Genomic DNA, 19,077 nt, shown 5'->3' on the forward strand with positions numbered 1-19,077 from the left:
CACATCTTCGGTAGTATAACATATATATAAAAATATTGCCAGCATTTGGAATGAAAAATGTACTTACATATGTATGTATGTGTGCCTAAGAAGTAATTTCTTATAAAGTCGAAACACTGTAAACCATTGTCGTAGTTGCTGCGATAGCTGGCCGTATCTGTGTCGCTGTTGAATGCTTTCGTCAGTCACAGTCTTCGACGTAAGGCATTCGGAGCGAATGAGTGAGCGAGTGACGAGTGTGAAAAAGTACGCGGCGGCGGCCTTATTGTAGCTACACACAAGTATATAGTGTGGGCCAGCCTCTTAGAACGTGAAACGTGGAGGACGGGCCATTCCGAAAGCTACAGTATCGGTGACGGTGACAGTGGCGAAGACGACAATCCAAACGAAATCATATTTCGTGTGAGTGAGTTGTGGTGCAAAAACAAAATCAAAAAAAAAAAAATTAAAATAAAGCCAAGATACAAATGTATTTAGATACATATGTATGTATGTACATGCATATGTATTATATACATACAAATTACCATTCGAAAGATTAAAAATTCCCAAAATAACTTTTGAAAATTAGACAAAATGAAAAACTAAAATGCGAGCATTAAGCAGTAAGACTGAAGTCATAAAGAATTGGCAAAAATATACATACATATGTACATACATATATGTATGTATGTATGTATGTATGTATGAATATATGTACAGGGATTCCAGCTGATCGTAAAAAAATTTCTTCAAAATAGGAAAATTTTGTGTAAATAAACAGGAAAAGTTAGTATAATGCTATAAAAACTGAAATATTGTATGAGATGTATGTTTACGTCTAAGAAATGTAGCTATGTACATATATCTGAACATATGGATGTTTGGCCATATTAAAAGTTGGAGTGTCATAGACCCTCATACATATCTTCATACTTATGCACATATATATGTATGTATTTATGAATGTATGCAAAAATTATGCGAATATTAGTGCGGCCACAGATACGCGGCACTGATAGTACTGGCCCAGCACAGCCGCCACACCAGTCCCAGTCAATTCAGCAGCCAGTTAGATCTGATAAAAACAATTCGAACAAATGCAATCATACATACATATGTATGTAAATATTTAAATAGCAATAGCAATATAAGTATGTATGTTTGTAAATATGTACAATAATACATCATGTGTTAAAAAAAACGCGCTCACACAACAACTGCAAAATTAAATGTGTTTATGTGTGGGTGCTTATTTCAAAGCGGACGTCGTAACGAAGGTAGCGGAGCTAACTCATAATCAGCCACTTTTTCTAAACCAACAACACTAGTAGCAGAAGAAATTTTGACGTAATCACAGTAAAGGTTTTAGAATATTCATTTTATTTTCATAATAAACGCGAAGCTTTTCAATGAATTGTTTAATCATCACAATTAATTTGTTTTCGTCAGTTGTCAGTGTGATCTTCTGAGCTACACCAGTGTTTTGTAGTTTGAGTAGCTTTGGCCTAGTGTTCTAATGTGTTAGTTGTTTGGCCGGTGGTATGTTTTTGTTATTGTGTCTATTAGTACCTTATTCAACTAATTTATTCCTGAACATTAATACATGCATAAAAACAAATGATATGCATACGTACTTATGGTAAGAAAAAAAGTATGGATTTTGTTGTAGGACAAATTGTTGCTTTTACCGACTCTGTGTTATTGACTATTTGTTTTTGTTTGCGTTTCAAGTGCAAATTGCGTGAAAGAGGCAAACACCATTACCTCGTTTCATTGAATATTTCTTCATTTCTTCGTGGATGGCTATGCAAGTGCTTAGCATTATGTTCGTATGGGTATTTAGACATATTACATATAGCATACATAAGTATGTATGATTTCTTATGTGATTGATTAACCGCATTTCTTTTAATTTTTCTCTTACATTTATCACATGTAGAATAGACTTTTATATACATATGTACGTAACTGTTGAAATACACATAGTTGTTGGTACTCTTTCTCTATGATGTTACAAATGTCACTGCTGTTACTAGCATTGCTGCTGTCTTCGTTGACGCAGTCGTTGCTTTCGTAATCACATGCAGTTGCAGTATATGCAATTATACATATGTATGTACATGTATATATGCAATTACATATGTGTATTCCAATGTATAGGCGAAGGTTCATATTACGAGTGCAAATAGATTGTTTAGTCGGCGGTTTATTGTATTTCCCCTATGAAAATGCTAACCGTTAAAATCTATATATTTATGTACATATGTATGTACATACCTATAATATATCTAGAGCGTGCTCATCAACAATGTAACTGAGTTTTATTTATAGTCAAACACGTGTGAACAAATTAATTTTCAATTAAGTATGAATTAGTCATTGCATTTAAGAAGTTTATGGTACTAAGCTTAAGAAGTAGCAATTATCGGCCCGAATGAGATAATTAAGCTTTTTGCTTAAATTACATCTTACTATACATAGTATATATAGGGAGGATAGAGTCATGTGTAGATGATATTAATATCATCGGCCTCAAGACCTGCGCCGTTAGTTCTGCTTTCTCCAGACTGGACAAGGAAGCAAAGCAAATGGGTCTGGCAGTGAACGAGGACAAGACGAAATATCTCTTGTCATCAAACAAACAGTCGTCGCACTCCCGACGTGGCTCTCACGACACTGTTGACAGTCATAACTTTGAAGTCGTAGATAATTTCGTTTATTTTGGAACCAGTGTAAACACCACCAACAATGTCAGTCTGGAAATCCAGCAGAATAACTCTTGCCAACAGGTGCTACTTCGGACTGACTAGGCAATTGAGAAGTAAAGTCCTCTCTCGACGAAAAAAAAACCAAACTCTATAAATGACTCATTATTCCCGTCCTGTTATATGGTACAGAGGCATGGACGATGACAGCATCTGATGAGTTGACGTTTCGAGAGAAAGGTTCTGCGAAAGATGTATGGTCTTTTGCGAGCTGGCCACGGCGAATATCGCATTCGATGGAACGATGAGCTGTATGAGATATACGACGACATTGACATAGTTCAGCGAATTAAAAGATAGCGGCTACGCTGGCTAGATCATGTTGTCCGAATGGACGAAAACACTCCACTCTCGTTGTTTTCATTTTTGTACTCTGAATAGAGTATATACAGTTTGCCAAAACGAAAAGGTGGAGACCTCATAAATGTTTATACCATACATATAAATATGTACATATTATAATGTATAAATGATCAACGTGACGATTTAAGTCACTTAGTTTTTGAGGTATCGATCTGAAATTTGGCACACATCCCTTTATTCCTAATATGTTGTTTATTTATCGGGCCACTACGCATATACATACATATGTAGCTGCCATACAAACTGAACGATTAAAATCAAGGTCTTATTCTGATCAGACCACTGATATCTTCAAAATCAAGATAAAGATTATTATCCTTATTATAACATATAATACGACTTGAAGGTTGTTTACGTATGTACATACATATGTACATACATATATCAAACAACGTGGCTCGTAAGAGATAACAAAATGTTTTCCGTTGGAGCAAACCGTTAGCCAGTTTCGTTTTCAGTTTAGTTATATGTACATATGTATGTACGTACATCTGAAGTGTATTAAAGCTGCGGTGCAGCCGAAGTTAAAGTTCTTTGTATTTATATTTATTTTCAAGAGCAAATACGGTATTATTCAAATTGGCTGATATTGAGTTTGGACTTCAGTCAATGGGGTATGTTTCCCAATCCGACATTGACAACAAATACAGGTAAAAAGATATGATGTCAAAGTGACATTTTTATAGAATGAATTTTTGTACTTAAATACATTGTATGTATACAAGCAGATCTATTTACATATGCTGTTTATGCCTATTTGAATCATTCTCTCCTCCACTTAATTCATTTTAATAGTTTGTCCTTTGCTTAACTTCTACTTTTAATCATAAGTAATACCCAATTTATCTGCGAAAAAATACATACATACATACATACATACATAAATGAAAGGAAAAATGCGCGCGAAGTGTACAGAAGGCAACCAAACAATATGAGGCAAATACAGAGCACCTGCAACAGTTGGCTTAATGTAGATTGGAAAGACGCAAGAGCAGAATAAGAACAAGAGCTAACATCATAAGTTTCGATAAAAGAGTATGTTAACATTAATTTTGATAAGCAATGATATTTTCGGTTGCAAGCCGTATACATTTACCTCTAGGTAATCAGATAAATGCTTTAATAACTTTGGGTGTATTAGTGATAATATACTCGTAGTTAGTTTAGCATAGTTTAATATTAAAATAGATTTATATATGTACATACATATGTATGTATGTTTGGTACTGTCAGTTTTTTCACTTATGACGTCACATGTGCAAAAAAAAAATCACTCCATAATATAGTGATGCATGATGCATACAATACCAAAAAATATTTGTATGAAATATCAAAAACAAAATTGATTACATTTTATCAAATTTTCTCTTTTTCCAAGTATTAATTATAGTGGTTTTAATTACGTACAATATAAAAAAACAGCATTGTAATGAAATCGGCGTCTATCAATAACGCAGTGTGAAACAAAACAACTCTTTTCTAAATGAAAATTAATAATACCTTATAAAAGTTTAGGTTTTGAACCACATTTTACTCTTATGTCCATATGCAGCAGCATAAGAACGTTGTTCCAAAAACATTAGGGTTACGTTTTCTAAAATTATTTCAATTACAAAATGCAACACTAAGTTGGTATTTCTAACTCACCACGTGGTAATTAACTATTGAACTAACTTTATACGTTCACATATCACCATTTCTTTCATTTGCGACTATTATATGAGCGCGAGCGAAACAAACACGTATACAAATCAAATAAGAATATCATAAAAAGTGTACAATATGGAAAATAGTGTAGTACTCTCGGGCTTTTGAATTGACGTTGTGAATTTTCCAATTCGATTGCCGAAGTAAAAATCATTTATTGGGAAAAAGTCGTTTTTAACTTTTCGAAACCGGAATGCCTCTGGTGCAGTTGAAATGCAACAGCACCACAAGTTATTATCGAGTAAATTTAAAGCAAAATTTTAGGTAATCACTCGTATGCAAAATCAACGAAACAAAAACAAAAAGCAAAAATATACTATCCTATGTCATTTTTCGCCGAACAACATCGACCTAATAGAGCGAATGTGTCAACGCGAATGTGCAAACCCGATAAATATGGTTTATTCGTTCTTGCCTGTGGTAGATGAAGGCAGATTTTAGAGTTTGTTTACAATTTCGTGGGCACAGTGTAATTTGTACAACAACGATAACAAAAGCAAGAAAAAGCAGGCACATCACAAGCACCAATAACAATAAAGTAATTTTTTAGTGATGTCATCAGAAGTTTCGTTTCGTGGTTGCTGTCGTAGTTGTCGACGTAGTTTCAAAGTTTCTGTTGCTATTGGATTGTTGCCGATTTTTTTCTTCAGCTGAAATTTATTTGCTCTATCAAGTGCTGTTAGTGTTTTTCCTTTATCAAATATCCAAATTTTGATGTTTTAGTCTGAATGCTTAACTAGCTTAAGTTATATGTGTAGATAATGAAGTTTTAGTGGTTGTGCAGTTTACTACGATTTGTGATTTGTTAATCAAATTTTGATTATAGTTTTTGCAAAAATGCAGAAGTTGATGACGAAGTCAAAATATTTTGTAAAGTGTTTAACTCTCAAAATATTGTAAAAAAAAAATAGAATATAATCCATCTGCCAACATGTGCTTTTTAAATGGTATAATGTAATAAATTGTGGTGCTGATGTAGTGTGTTATTGTGCTTTATATTAGAGGGTATTTTCAATTAATTGAGATTACGTTATTATGCTATATTAAAGGTTTGTTTGGATTATGCAGAGGTTTTAAAATTACTAAAACTAGAAATTGTTAGCCACAACTGCGAATAGTAAAAATTATTATTAATTCTTGCAGAGTAAGTGAATACTTAGGGTGTACAAAAAAACCATTTGAGATCCTAAACATTTGTTTGCCCTTGACTTTTCCTCCCCTTCTAAGGGGATGAACAGTAGACAATTTCGAAGAATATCTCCGTCAAAACTATAACAAGAATATTAATAATAAAAAAATTGAAGTATATTAATTCATGATAAAATTTAGGCATTGATATTTCATATTTTTAATCCTATTTTTTTAGAAATAATCATTTAACATTGATGAATACTTATCGGGTACTAATAGCTAATTAAAAATGAAGGAATGTGAAACAACTCTACGCAAAGAAATACCACAAGTCAATTTATGTTTTGTGGTCTTTAATCTCACATACTCAAGATATGTACATATGTATATTAAAAAGCATTGTAAAAAAAAAACTGATTTAACATCTGGGTCACAAAGGTCCTACCCCATCGAAACAAATCGTTTCCTGGACCTGTTCGACGACCTTGACAACTAATTTACCTTTCGCTCCAAATAGGGCAGGGTAACCAGTACAAAAACAACAGCAACACATGCTAATAAAATAATACAAAATATAGGAAGGAGACCGATATGTACATAAGCCACAATTTTACAGAACTTTTTTTTTAATATCATCAACGGTGCGCCATGGATAGTTACTACATTATATTTAATTATAAGTCATCATAGAAATCGTGACAGATCTTAAATTAGTGGTATAATATATTTTATATTTACAGTCTGTATTCTATTGAGAATGTATGAATTCTGATGTTTAAAATATTAATATTCAATGTTTGTTATATGCTGTGTAGTGTGCCAATTACAAAGCATTCAATACAAAACATAAAATTACGTCACTCCTTCAACGTTTGGCATACATATTTACAAAGTTTTGCCAATTCGCGACAAACATACAAATTATTTCAAAATAGCGCCAAATATTGTATCGAAAATTTTGGAGTTAAAATACGATAATAGGGCAAATAGCACATCTTTTCAAACATATAACGCAACTTTATATTCGTTGTCGCGTAAGGAGTGACTAGCAATTACGATATGTAGTAAAATATATCAATACTTATGTACATACATATGTATGTATGTACATAGAGTTTGCATATTGTTAGAAAGAACACAGTATAAACAAGAGTAGATTTACTTCAGAACATAAGAAGTAGAAAAAGCCACCGCCGGCAACGTGAATTAATCACTTTTTGGTTGATTTACTTGTAGTATGACCATAATAATCCATATGCTTTGTCTGACGATTTCTCCTAACTATTTGCTGACATTAATGACGTCACCTCATAAAAATACATCATAGATTAAGGCACGTATAGCGAAAATACCAGATGAAGGCGCGTTCAACGACTGTCAATCTTTAGTAGTAATGCGGTTTTAGCTATATTTACATATTTTGTTTTACAAATTAGTAATATACAAAATATGAACATCTATGAAACATAAGGTACAACAATAAATAAATTCAAATACATATATGCACGTGGAATCACAATATATAGTGGTGTTTTTACGTACTATTTTTACAAGGAATAGTTAAACAAGAAAAAAACGTTAACTTCGGCTGCACCGAAGCTAATATCCCCTTCACAGCATTTTTTTAGTAACTATGTGTTCAGTTTGTCTGGAAACTATAGTAATCCGATCAGAACAATTTTTTTCGGAGATTATATTATTACCTTAAGCAGTAATCAGTTTTACCTTGATTCCGATAGTTCGGTTTTATGGCAGCTATATGCTATAGTGAGCCGATCTGAACAATTTTTTCCGATATTACATTATTATCTTAGATAATAACCTGTGCCAACTTTTGTGAAGATACATTGTCAAATGGGAAAATTTTCCATACAAGAACTTGATTCCGATCGTTCAGTTTATATGGCAGCTATATGTTATAGTGGTCCGATATGGGCAGTTCCGACAAATGAGCAGCTTCTTGAAAAGAAAATGACGTTTCCAAAATTTCAAAACGATACCTTAAAAACTGAGGGACTAGGTCATATACATGCATACATATGTACAGACAGACAGACGGACATGGCTAAATGGACTCAGCTCAACATACTGATCATTTATATGTATATACTTTATAGGGCCTCCGAAGTTTCCTTCTGGGTGCTACAAACTTCGTGGCAAACTTAATACACCCTATTCAGGGCATAAAAATACTTTAATTAAATATGTAAGTGGTTTGGAAGTATGTATATGGAAAAAATCCTTTTCCGCCCAGGACGTTTGCAAATATTTTGATATAATAAACTTGCTCATTTTCCAAGGCTTCCAGCGTCCGATATCGGGTCACCAATATACATACATATGTATGTACTACCTAAAACTAACCACTTCCTAAAATGATGCATTTGTGGTCAAAATTATATAGTGCTATGAACTGCGAAAAGCAGAAAAAATCCTTTTCATTTTAATCTTGACAAGGGAAAGCGTGATAAGTAACTGCGATTTCGGTTGGTGACGACATCTCTCAACAATTAGGTTTCAGACTTCGCAGCCTTTTTTTTATCAAGAATAAACATTCTTAACAATAAAATATACATTCTACATGTTTACACACCTTAAATGGCTACGCGACGTTTCATATTTCATTTTGCATTTGTGAGTTGTTCAAAATGTACATAGCATGTATGTATGTATAAACTTATGTATGTACATATGTGCAAGTTATAAACGAAATGTTGATGACGTGTCCGTGGTGATATAGTATAATGATATCAACAAAACGGGCAAATATGCATTACATACACATGTACTCGTAATATGCCTATATACATAAGTATATGTACATCGATTTAAGTATGTTAACGTTGGTGCGTGATCATGGTAGGCAATATACAACTTCCAGTTGGGTTCGTTGCATTTAGTTATTTTTTATTTTTTTAATACTTTGTGTGATGAAGTTTGGCGCTCTTTTTATACGTACGCATATCATTTGTACATATGTATATACATTGCGAATATTCATTCATACAAATACACTTTCAATAGTAGTATTCATCATCGCTGGTGCAATATGTTTTCATTCGATGATTAAAATCCGTTGAATTGCCTGTTCGTTGCTTCTCTGTTGTGATTACTGTCGGCGTTGATAGCCAACGACCAATTGGCAACACGATCAATTCTACGCATATGAATATTTGTTATATATGTATTCGAAGTCGTTCGGTCGCTTTTGCTGCTGACGCTTTGTCTCGCACCCAAAGCGTCTGCCGTTTATGACGCTGACTTAGACGTTTTGGTGAATGTGACGATGTGACTTGCTTGCTAGCTTCTGATCGGAGATATGGCGTGCTGCTGCTGCTAGTGACTCATATGATACAGTGGTATGTGAACATAATTGTACCACTGTAGTATCAATTTCGCATATAAAGGCAGCAGACGACAAAGCGGTTTTGTTTTCGTTTTTGTTTTGTTCATCTGTGGTCATTCTATTATCGTCAGTTTTACTCCCTTTAAATATTTTTTTATATTGATGATGTTGCCATTATTGCTAATGAAATTATCTTTATCAGGTGAAACACTTTGTTACTGCTTTTCATAGTTCAAATGGTGTAAGGTTTTGGTGAACACTTGCCTACATAGGCATTGCAATTCATTTAGTTGATTGAGTTTCGGAGGTTGACGGATTTCTAGGTAAATAGGAACAGTGCTTAAAAATCGGGGTATCAGAAATATCCCAGAGGATCTCAACTTCTGTTATGAATCGACTCAACATATTTTGGTTAATGTTTTTGGTATATAACGTATCAGTGCTTGGCCCGTACCAAAAGATCTGAATCTTATGCAAAAACGATGTCGAGAGGGGATTGCAAAAGAAATGCTTGACAAGTTGGCTAAGGACTCTATACTCATCAAATACACATTATTTGGTGATCAGACGTGAGTTTATGAATATGATACGCTCGAAAAATGGGCCGAAACCGAAAGAACCAAAATTCGCTGAAGACACTAAATGCCATCCCTGTCAAAGCTTTTAGGAAGTGCAAGGAAAATTAGGAGCTTTTTTGAAGACGATAATAAAAATATGTATTCAAATAAGTCAAAGTGTTGTTTTTTTTGTCAGTCCAGGTCAAATTTGATCAGATGGGTATACAGTTCTCCAAGATATACTTAAAAATCTTCGACATATTCAAATTTCGATTTAATTAATATTTTAAGAAAATAGAATTGAGTTAGAAAATACATTGATATACATATGTCAAATAAAAAATCCTTCGTGTGCTTTATAAATCTAACTAATAATTATTTTTTTGTTATGTTTTCAGCTCAAATCTTATTTTGAATGGAATAACAAAATATCATACATATTTCGATCGGCTTGCCGCTTGTGAAACCATAAAACTCTTACTAAGCTTTGAATATTAACAACAAACCAAAACAAAGAAACTTTAATTAGCACCAAAGGTCGATATTAGTCAGTAGCAACCAAAAATTATTTTGCTTTTCGTAGTAGCATATTGACTACGATTTTGCATCTTTCTGGGTTGCTCTTATAAAGAAAAAAATTGTCAAACTGAAGCAGTTGTCGCAAGACGTGACGGTGCTGTTAAAAATTAAAAAAATGGACAGCATCGGTGAGGAGAACGGCAACTCGAACAATATTGAGGAAGGTCACAATTTGACGACTACCTCAACGCACCAAAGTAATAACTCAACGGCCGGCAATAGTGTAGCAACATCAGCCGCCGGTAGTGGAGCTACTGTATTGACCACAACAGCGAGTGTACAATACCCCTTAGCAGCACCGGTGCACAGTTTACAGGTAATATATAATACCATATATTTTGCCATGCAAATAACTGTTATGTTTCTTTTGTATAATACTAATCCTTGTATTGCCTATTAATATAGCAAATGCAGTCTGTCATTCAGGCAGCCAATCAGTCGTCAGTCATTCAAACAGCCGCCACAAATGCTGTGACCGCGGCGACGGCAGGAACGATAGGTGTACCCAAGGGTGGGGTATTATATGTGAATAAGCCACCTAGTACAACGGTAATACACACAACATCAGGCAGTGGTGTACAGGTGAATTGATATTATATATTACACATTTTTCTTCAACATAAAAAATCGGCTAATAATAATGTTTCTGTTATCATTTTTACCTCAGCTCCCTCCACATTTTCAATGTAAAATCAAACCCGAACCAAATACACAACACCTCGACACTAATAGTGAAGATAGTCTCACTGACGAGGACTCACCGCAGCGACGAATAGAGCTCACAAGAAGGCCATCGTACAATAAAATTTTCACCGAAATTAGTGGACCTGATATAACAGGTAATTATAAAATATTGTTTTGAAAACACGTGCATTTTTGTAAATACGTGTATTTTTACACTAAATTTTTTATCTAATACAAATAATTTTAACCGGAAGCATTAGTTAGTGTTTTTATTTGTTACCATTTTATACATTGATATCTTAAGTTGCGTCTTCATAAAATTTTATTGTGTTCTGCACAATTGGCAAAAATACATTAAGACATTAAATAAAAATATCAAAAGCATATATACATACATTTGTATTTGTCATACATACATCCAAATAGTAAGAATAAGAAAAGGAAATTGTAATCATTAAAGATTACACGAATTCAGTATAAGTAAGAAAAAACGTTAACTTCGTTTGCACCTAATACCCTTCACAGCTGTATTAATTATAGCATAAAGGGGTATAAAAAGATATACATATATTTTGATTTTGATAGATTAGTTTTTATGGGATCCTGTATGAATATACAATTTGTTTCGGGTTTGTAGTGTTGCCTTAGACAATAATCTATGTCAAATTTCAAGAGGATACATTTGAGGATACAAAGGCTTGAGTTTGATGGGTCAGTTTCTATGGTATATAAGCTATAGGAATATTGAAACAACTGTTTAAAGATTGTTCGGCTGTCTGGGGTCTGAGGTTGGATCTGTGTCAAATTTCGTGAAGGCACTTTGTCAAATAAATAAGTTTTCCATACGCTGACTTAAGTTCCGACAAATGGACTTTGTCTTGGGAACAATAGAACGTTTGCCAAATTTGAGACCAATATTTTAAAAATGGACCGACTAGTTCGCGTACACACACAGACAAGGCTAAAGCGACTCAGCTCGTAACGAAGATCATTTATATTATATTGTATAAAAAAGCAATAAAACTGATAATATATTTTAAAAGTTGACGAATCTAAAAAACTGCTCTGAAATAGGTAAAACGTTCTGAATAATAATAATATACAGGATGCTTTATAGGGATATACGCCTTTTGAGAGATATAGCTGTCAAAGTAATCACACCGTTGTAACTTTTGAAAATTGTGGAAATTTATTCCAAAAACGCAAATTTCAGCGATGTGGTGCAATTCTGAGTTAACGGGTTTTTGGTAACTCTAATTAATTAATATTATATATAAATGAAAACAAAGCATTGTTTTTGAAAGACTTTTGTATGTATGTATGTATATCAACGAAATGTTTGTCTAATTTTTAGTCTACAACGTGCCTTGTATCATCGCTAAATTTTGACACTATTTTATCAACATAATCACCATCGCCAGAATCACTGCATGAATTTCGCGAAAAACACTTTCATGATCATATGCATTATCATGTAAGGAATGTAATGTAAATGTACTACATGCTCATCCCATCGTTATCGTAAAATCTTTTTCATAATATACATCTGTATGTAGGTATTGCTCAACACATTACTCTATTTGTCATTTCCATTATTATGACTTAGAATATGTTTTCTTTAAATATTTGTCTCCTCTGTTTATCTTGTAAAAAATTATTTTTGTTAATTACACATTGAAGTAAATAATGCATCCGTATCATAACTAGGTTGTCATCAAAGCTTTGCCGTTGTCTCACTCTGAGTGGTGGGTCACTCATATTTTTTTAAATTCTTTTAACGTTTGTTTTGTTTGTTCCTGTTTTAATTTTATGAACGTATCGAAGAGAGCTTATAGTAGTTAAAAACAAATACATGTTATACGACTATTGTCATTTTAATCCTGCTGCTACTACTGCTGACATTGCAAGGTCGTTCGTCTCTTTACAAGTAAACGAAGTTTTTAACAGACGCTGAAACTTTACGAAACTCACACACAACACAGACAAAGCATGTGGAAACGTCAATATATTTAACGAAATGCACTGTTTTATATCTCAATGGAACGTAGTGCAGTTATTAGCTATTGCATAAGGTCTAGTTGGCAGTAACTCCTTACTTAGCTTCTTTCGCATCTTCTTTTGAACTTTCCCCCAATAAGATTACCCGTTTTTTTTATAAATATCCAATTTAGAATATATACATAGATGCTTAAGTTGAGAAAAATACAGTTATTAACTTGAACTTTAACGTGGTTCTTCCACAGGTTAAAGAATAATGCTAGCGAAATATTATAGTTGAGAAATAACTTTTCAGGTTCGTTAACAATTTTTTCGATTTTTGTTAGGTAGTTATGTTACCTTACTATTAACAACAAATCAATTATTTTCTAAAACTTAGAACGTTAGGCATTGTCATTTTCCATTAATTTTGTGCTAATTTGATTAAAAAAAAAATTAGAGATTTTTTAAACTAACTATTTGTTCTAACAATGATAATTAAAAAAAGTTAATTATGAATAAATAATTAATAAAAAGAGTTTGAAAATCTTGTCACGTTGTTATCATTGTATGTATTATTGCATCTCTGTTTCGCCCATGCGCTCTCATTCGTTCTCTTTCTCTCTTTTTTTGATAAACACAGTTAATAACTGTTATATACTCACAGTCTGCTAATGTTGATCCATTTATCTTCCAATATTATTGAAGGAAGGAACACAGGACAATGTAAAACATTAACCCATGCGTGTTCTTTTTAAATTTATTCTGCGTATACTATATGTTCTATGTACATCTTACACCACTACGTCTTCACTCTTGTCTCCAGTCTCACTATTCTCTCTCTGTGACTTTTGCTTATCTACCACTCTCTTTATGTATCTATCTCTCTCTCTCTCTCTCTATCCGTCTCTGTCTCTGTCTGTCATGTTGTGTGTGTTTTTGCGGCGCTCTGTAAATTCTTTGTGATCTCAAATTTATCGCTTTTTGCTGAGCACACATAGATAAAATTACTGTCATCATCGCATCGAATGTTGCTATTCACTAAATATCGAAAAGCTCAACTCAACTTAGCTCAACAAGCCTATAATATCTGTAAACTTATAGGAAAGCACTAACATTAAATTTAAGGCTTCTTGATACATACTGCAGAATCCATAACTCATCATAAACGTACCTAAATCAAATGAATCAAATAAAAATCGTCATATGTAATGTGCAATAAATACATAATATTCATAAATGTGTGTATGTATATAGAGGTTTGCACTAAAAGTGTTTGAATCCATTTCTAATTGTCAATGAGTAAGCTAATGAATTGTTATTGATCTTATTTTCGACTTTTTCCAAAACAAAAACAAATCCTACTCCAATACTTCAACTTCGCCTCTTCTCAACTCTCGATGCAATCCAACCCTGTCACAATCAAATTCTGCAATCATAATTATGCGACATTATGTTGATAATTTTCAACGATCCCCCCACCAACACTTTGAATGGCAAACATACATGCAATAAATAATCCACAATAAAAAAAATAAAAAAAAAAAAAAACGAATGCAAATTTGAAATGCAACGAATTATGGTACTGGCGATGGTGATCTGAATCTGCAAAATTTGTCTATACACGTTGATCGATTGCAATGACAATGATTGATAATTTATCTGCACTGTGGTCTTGTGTAATAACGAATGAAAGGTGGAGCGACTTTGCAAATGTCAGAGACTGGTGGACTACACACGTTGTCGAGCACGGGGGGCGGTACAAGCGGCACCCTAATACAAATGCCGCCGGACAATGCGGCAGCATTTTACATACCTCATAGGATTCCATACAATACTAGTAAAGAACGTTTCCAATTATTATTTTTTTTATTATTAAATTATATTTTCGTATATATAGAGAAACTACTGATATCATATAATTCAGTTAGCGTGCGATTGCTGTACGCAATTTGGCATGTTTTTAAAACTTGTTATTTTGTTTATTTTACATAGATAATAGTGGCATAGCTGAGGATCAGACGCGCAAGCGCGAGATACGATTACAAAAAAATCGGGAGGCGGCACGTGAATGTCGGCGTAAAAAGAAGGAATATATAAAGTGCCTGGAAAATCGTGTGGCGGTGCTTGAGAATCAAAACAAAGCGCTCATTGAAGAATTGAAATCACTCAAGGAGCTCTATTGTCAAACAAAGATCGATTGAGACAGGCAGGATGATGACGACGATGCGGTTGGGACGGAAGTGGTGGCTACGGATAACTATGAAAACGATGGCGACAATGTCGTAGATACTGCAGTTGCAGATAATGCTGTCGTATCAAATGTAGATTTCGCCGCTACAAGTACAAATTGTGAAAATGCTGCTGCAAGTGTAGTTTTTAATAGCAATGCGTTAAGTGAAACGGATTCACTTACAGCTGATAACACATTACAACAACATGGTGATGATAGTGATAATGGCAACCGTTGTAAGGACGATCCTACGGTTGAATGTGTTGCAGCTGAGCCAAAGGATTTTCAAGTGAACAATCGCTTGCAAGTGTTACATGTAGGGAAAGCAGTGCCATCTGTAGCAGCAACAGCAGCAGCAACAACAACTACAACAACCATTGTGCGCCGCATTGTAGTTGCAAATATGAATGCTGTTGCCGCCGCTGCCGTCAAAGCCACCGCCGCTAACGTTGTTTTTGTGCCCGCCAGACCTCCCACAAATTGTTAACCTGATACGGCGAAGAATTAGTAGTACTCTGCACTAATTTTTCGACTCAACAAATTTTTTGAAGAAAAGCAAAAAAAAAAAAAAACACACCCACACACAACAAAACATATGCAAGGAAAGTGAGAAGAGAATAAAGAATTTTTTTGTAAAAATTTTTATCTTAATATTTAAAATGAGATGAGATATGTGAAATAAGTGATGCATTTTAATAGTGTAAATGCAATTCTATTATGTTATGATAACATAAAGCAATGGTAATTGTATGCCACAGTCAAAGTGCGACGATGACCTGATGACGGTAGACGGACCGACTAGAAGTTGGTTAATACATATATATTTTTTTAAATAATAATGCAGTAAGTGAATGCAAAATTAATTTGTAACAAATTTTAATTTTAACTACAATTTTAAATAGAAATGAAATTTGTTTCTAAGTTTGTATATGCTGATGTTTAACAAAAGTAAGTGAAATAACGAAGAATGCTTTTGATACCGTGGCTCTGTAGAAAATGTTAATGAAATGCAAATACTTTAATATAAAATTCATTAAAGAAAAACTAGCCCATTTAAACACAGAAGAAATTGTGAGGATAATATATAAAAAATAAAATGATTATTGAATAAAAGAATTGTAAATTATGTTTAAATTGTAATTAATTCATTGTATTGTGTATTTCTCTGTTATGTATATGTACTTGTGACAAATGAGTAAAGGTTAGAAGTAATTTGTATACAATGCAGGACAGTTTATTCGAGCCATCGCCAGCAGTCTTGGCAAAATCGTGGCAGCTAGTCGCCCGATTTTCCAACGTGTATGTGTTTTAGTTTAATTGAATTTGTTGCTTAAGTGGCACATATCATATTTTGTTGCCAACAAGATTTCTTATGCTTAATTGTATTTTAATTTTTTATTGTACATTATACTTAATTATGAAGCTCTTTGTTATTATCATCTTTGATTTAATTAATTTAAATAAAAAAGAAAACAATGTAAAAAAGGTTTAGAACGGAGTTAAATGAAAATTTAAACAAAAAACTACAAAATATGCATATGCTGGTTTGTTTGATTGTATATATGTATGTATGTATATGTATGCGTGCGACTGTGGATATATTTACAAACGATAAAATGAGGGGTCGAAATTAAGAGATTTTGAAATTACAAATGGTTGGCATTGAAAATAGAATCTCACTTGCATTTGAGCTATAATATTTGATTGTGCTCATATCAAATTAATTGTATAGTTAATGGCTAGCAATGTTTAACCTTTCTATTTTTTACATACATACATATGTTAGCAGATATTTTTTTTTTGCAAACGCCCTTGCAGTTACAGTTTTTGCCTTAAAAAGGATGTAACGTAAATAAAAGTTCTCTACTTTCAGTTTAAAACGTGGCTATATTACAAAACAAAACAAAATAGCACATCTTTAAGAAAACGAAATTCATTCCTTTTCAAGTTATGCACCAAATGTAATGTATGCATACAGCACACCATGCCGTATGAGCAACACAGCATACATAGATCACTTGCATCAAGTATTACTAAGAATACTTGATAAATAACTTTGAGGTAGTATAACTTTTAAAGTTTTCATTAGAACATCACTTTTTTGAAGTTTACTTTTTTTAATACAAAATATAAAAATCTCCCATGGTTTTTACATGGAAGATAAATATGATTTAGACGGGTTAATTGAAAATAAAGAGCTTTTTACATTGTATTCTTTCGTAAGAGCAATAACTTCAAGGGGGTTTGCAAAAAAATTATAAATTTGAAAATAACCGACACCCTAATATACAAAGATGAGTCATATTCCGATTCCCTTTTACTTTATATTACGCTTAGTTATTACAAATTTCGAATATTTAGCCCTTGGAAATCCGAAATATTCTTTGTATAAAATGATAACCTACCGTGGCTTTGTTATGGAGTATGACCATAAAAATATATAAAATATCTTTTTAATCCTATCTTAATTTACCTGATTTTTGCAATTCAATATACATTAATTTTGTAGATACGGTTGAAGTTTGCATATTTTTGAGATTCGAGTAATGAAAATGTAAGATTTTTGGAGTGCTGCTACAATTTCCAACAACATAAAAAGTGGTATTTACACTTAAATATCGGTTCACTTGTGAACTCTATTTCACTCTTAACGAATTTCTTTATTATAAATTTGATGTGCACATCTTTAGGCTAGATAAATGTGATTCAATTTACATAACTAAATTTTTTGGATGGAAATATAAAATTATAGTTTGGTGGGTTTGAAGTAATCACTATTTGGTAGAAAATGTGTTTAAGAAGCGTGGTGCGGCTGATATTTTAATTTAAGGCTTATGATTGCTACATACATTCATTAATGTATAATGAATATAGAAACATTTAAGGGAAGGAAAAATCTGAGCGAAGTGCAAGTATTAGCACTTAAATCTCATGTATATATTATAAGTACGTATGTATGTACATCTACACAAAAGTTATGCGCGATAAGCGTTAATCACAGGGCAAAGTAACTTTTTTGATTGCAATTAAGCAAAACAATTTACTCAATGAGTAACCTTTATAAGAATAACTCAACGCTTAATAAGCATGAATTCAAATTTAAAAACTTGGTAATTGTATTGCTAAAACTTAGTATAACCATAAAAAAAAAAAACAAATAACTACAAACATACATAAATTATTGGTAAATGAAATGCAATTACGGAGCTAAATTTTATGAAACAATACTAAAAGTAAAATTGTGCACATAGTTACAAATACTTAAATGTAAAATTCTTAATAATTAAAATTTGTACATTGAATGTTTTTTCTAAAAAAAAATTAAAAAAAAGAATCAATGAATAGTGATAAATATTTGAAATTCAAATTAAAAACTCTAAAATACATTTTAAACAAAAGCATTCTGGCATATTACGGTACACGTACACTTACATTTCTAAATATGTACATACATAAATATGCATGTAAGTATGTATATAAGCCTGTATACAAGTCCATACATACATGTATACTATACGTACATACATACATGTATACTATGCGTACATATACATTTTCAATTTAAATACAAAGTAATTTGCAGAAATAGTATGCAAAACTGGCGCAATAATATGCATAGTCGTGAATATTAAAACTCGAATAAAAAAAATGATTTTGGTTTATTCAAAACTTTCAACACAATTTCAAGTTGATTATTTTTAAGAAACTACAGCGGGACTAGTTATTTTCACAAAAATAAATGGTATGTGTTTC

The 19,077-nt window shown here is 32.6% G+C and overlaps 1 protein-coding gene across 7 annotated transcripts; it reads left to right on the forward strand.

Moving 5' to 3' along the window:
- The first annotated feature begins 211 nt into the window (after positions 1 to 211).
- On the forward strand, positions 212 to 18,486 carry LOC120775038 (cyclic AMP response element-binding protein B). 7 transcript variants are annotated; one of them, XM_040105013.1, is made up of 6 exons: positions 212 to 406; positions 10,250 to 10,746; positions 10,836 to 11,012; positions 11,098 to 11,269; positions 14,788 to 14,931; positions 15,087 to 18,486. In XM_040105013.1, the coding sequence occupies exons 2-6, from the start codon at positions 10,546 to 10,548 to the stop codon at positions 15,293 to 15,295; spliced, it is 903 nt and encodes a 300-aa protein (XP_039960947.1). In that variant the 5' UTR covers positions 212 to 406; positions 10,250 to 10,545; the 3' UTR covers positions 15,296 to 18,486. The 7 variants fall into 7 exon arrangements, with proteins under 7 accessions (XP_039960947.1, XP_039960942.1, XP_039960945.1 ...); XM_040105008.1 differs by having other exon boundaries at positions 212 to 402; XM_040105011.1 differs by lacking the exon at positions 212 to 406 and adding an exon at positions 3,736 to 3,760.
- Positions 18,487 to 19,077: the final 591 nt, after the last annotated feature.

Source organism: Bactrocera tryoni, chromosome 4 (assembly GCF_016617805.1).
Source record: "Bactrocera tryoni isolate S06 chromosome 4, CSIRO_BtryS06_freeze2, whole genome shotgun sequence".
Lineage (NCBI taxonomy): Eukaryota > Metazoa > Arthropoda > Insecta > Diptera > Tephritidae > Bactrocera > Bactrocera tryoni.

Excerpts from the sequence above, each read along its gene's own strand:
- LOC120775038 (XM_040105013.1), top strand. The coding sequence starts at position 10,546 with ATGGACAGCATCGGTGAGGAGAACGGCAACTCGAACAATATTGAGGAA. Across the intron at positions 11,013-11,097 it reads CATCAGGCAGTGGTGTACAG|CTCCCTCCACATTTTCAATG; the intron begins GTGAATTGATAT and ends TTTTTACCTCAG. Across the intron at positions 11,270-14,787 it reads TAGTGGACCTGATATAACAG|GTGGAGCGACTTTGCAAATG; the intron begins GTAATTATAAAA and ends AACGAATGAAAG.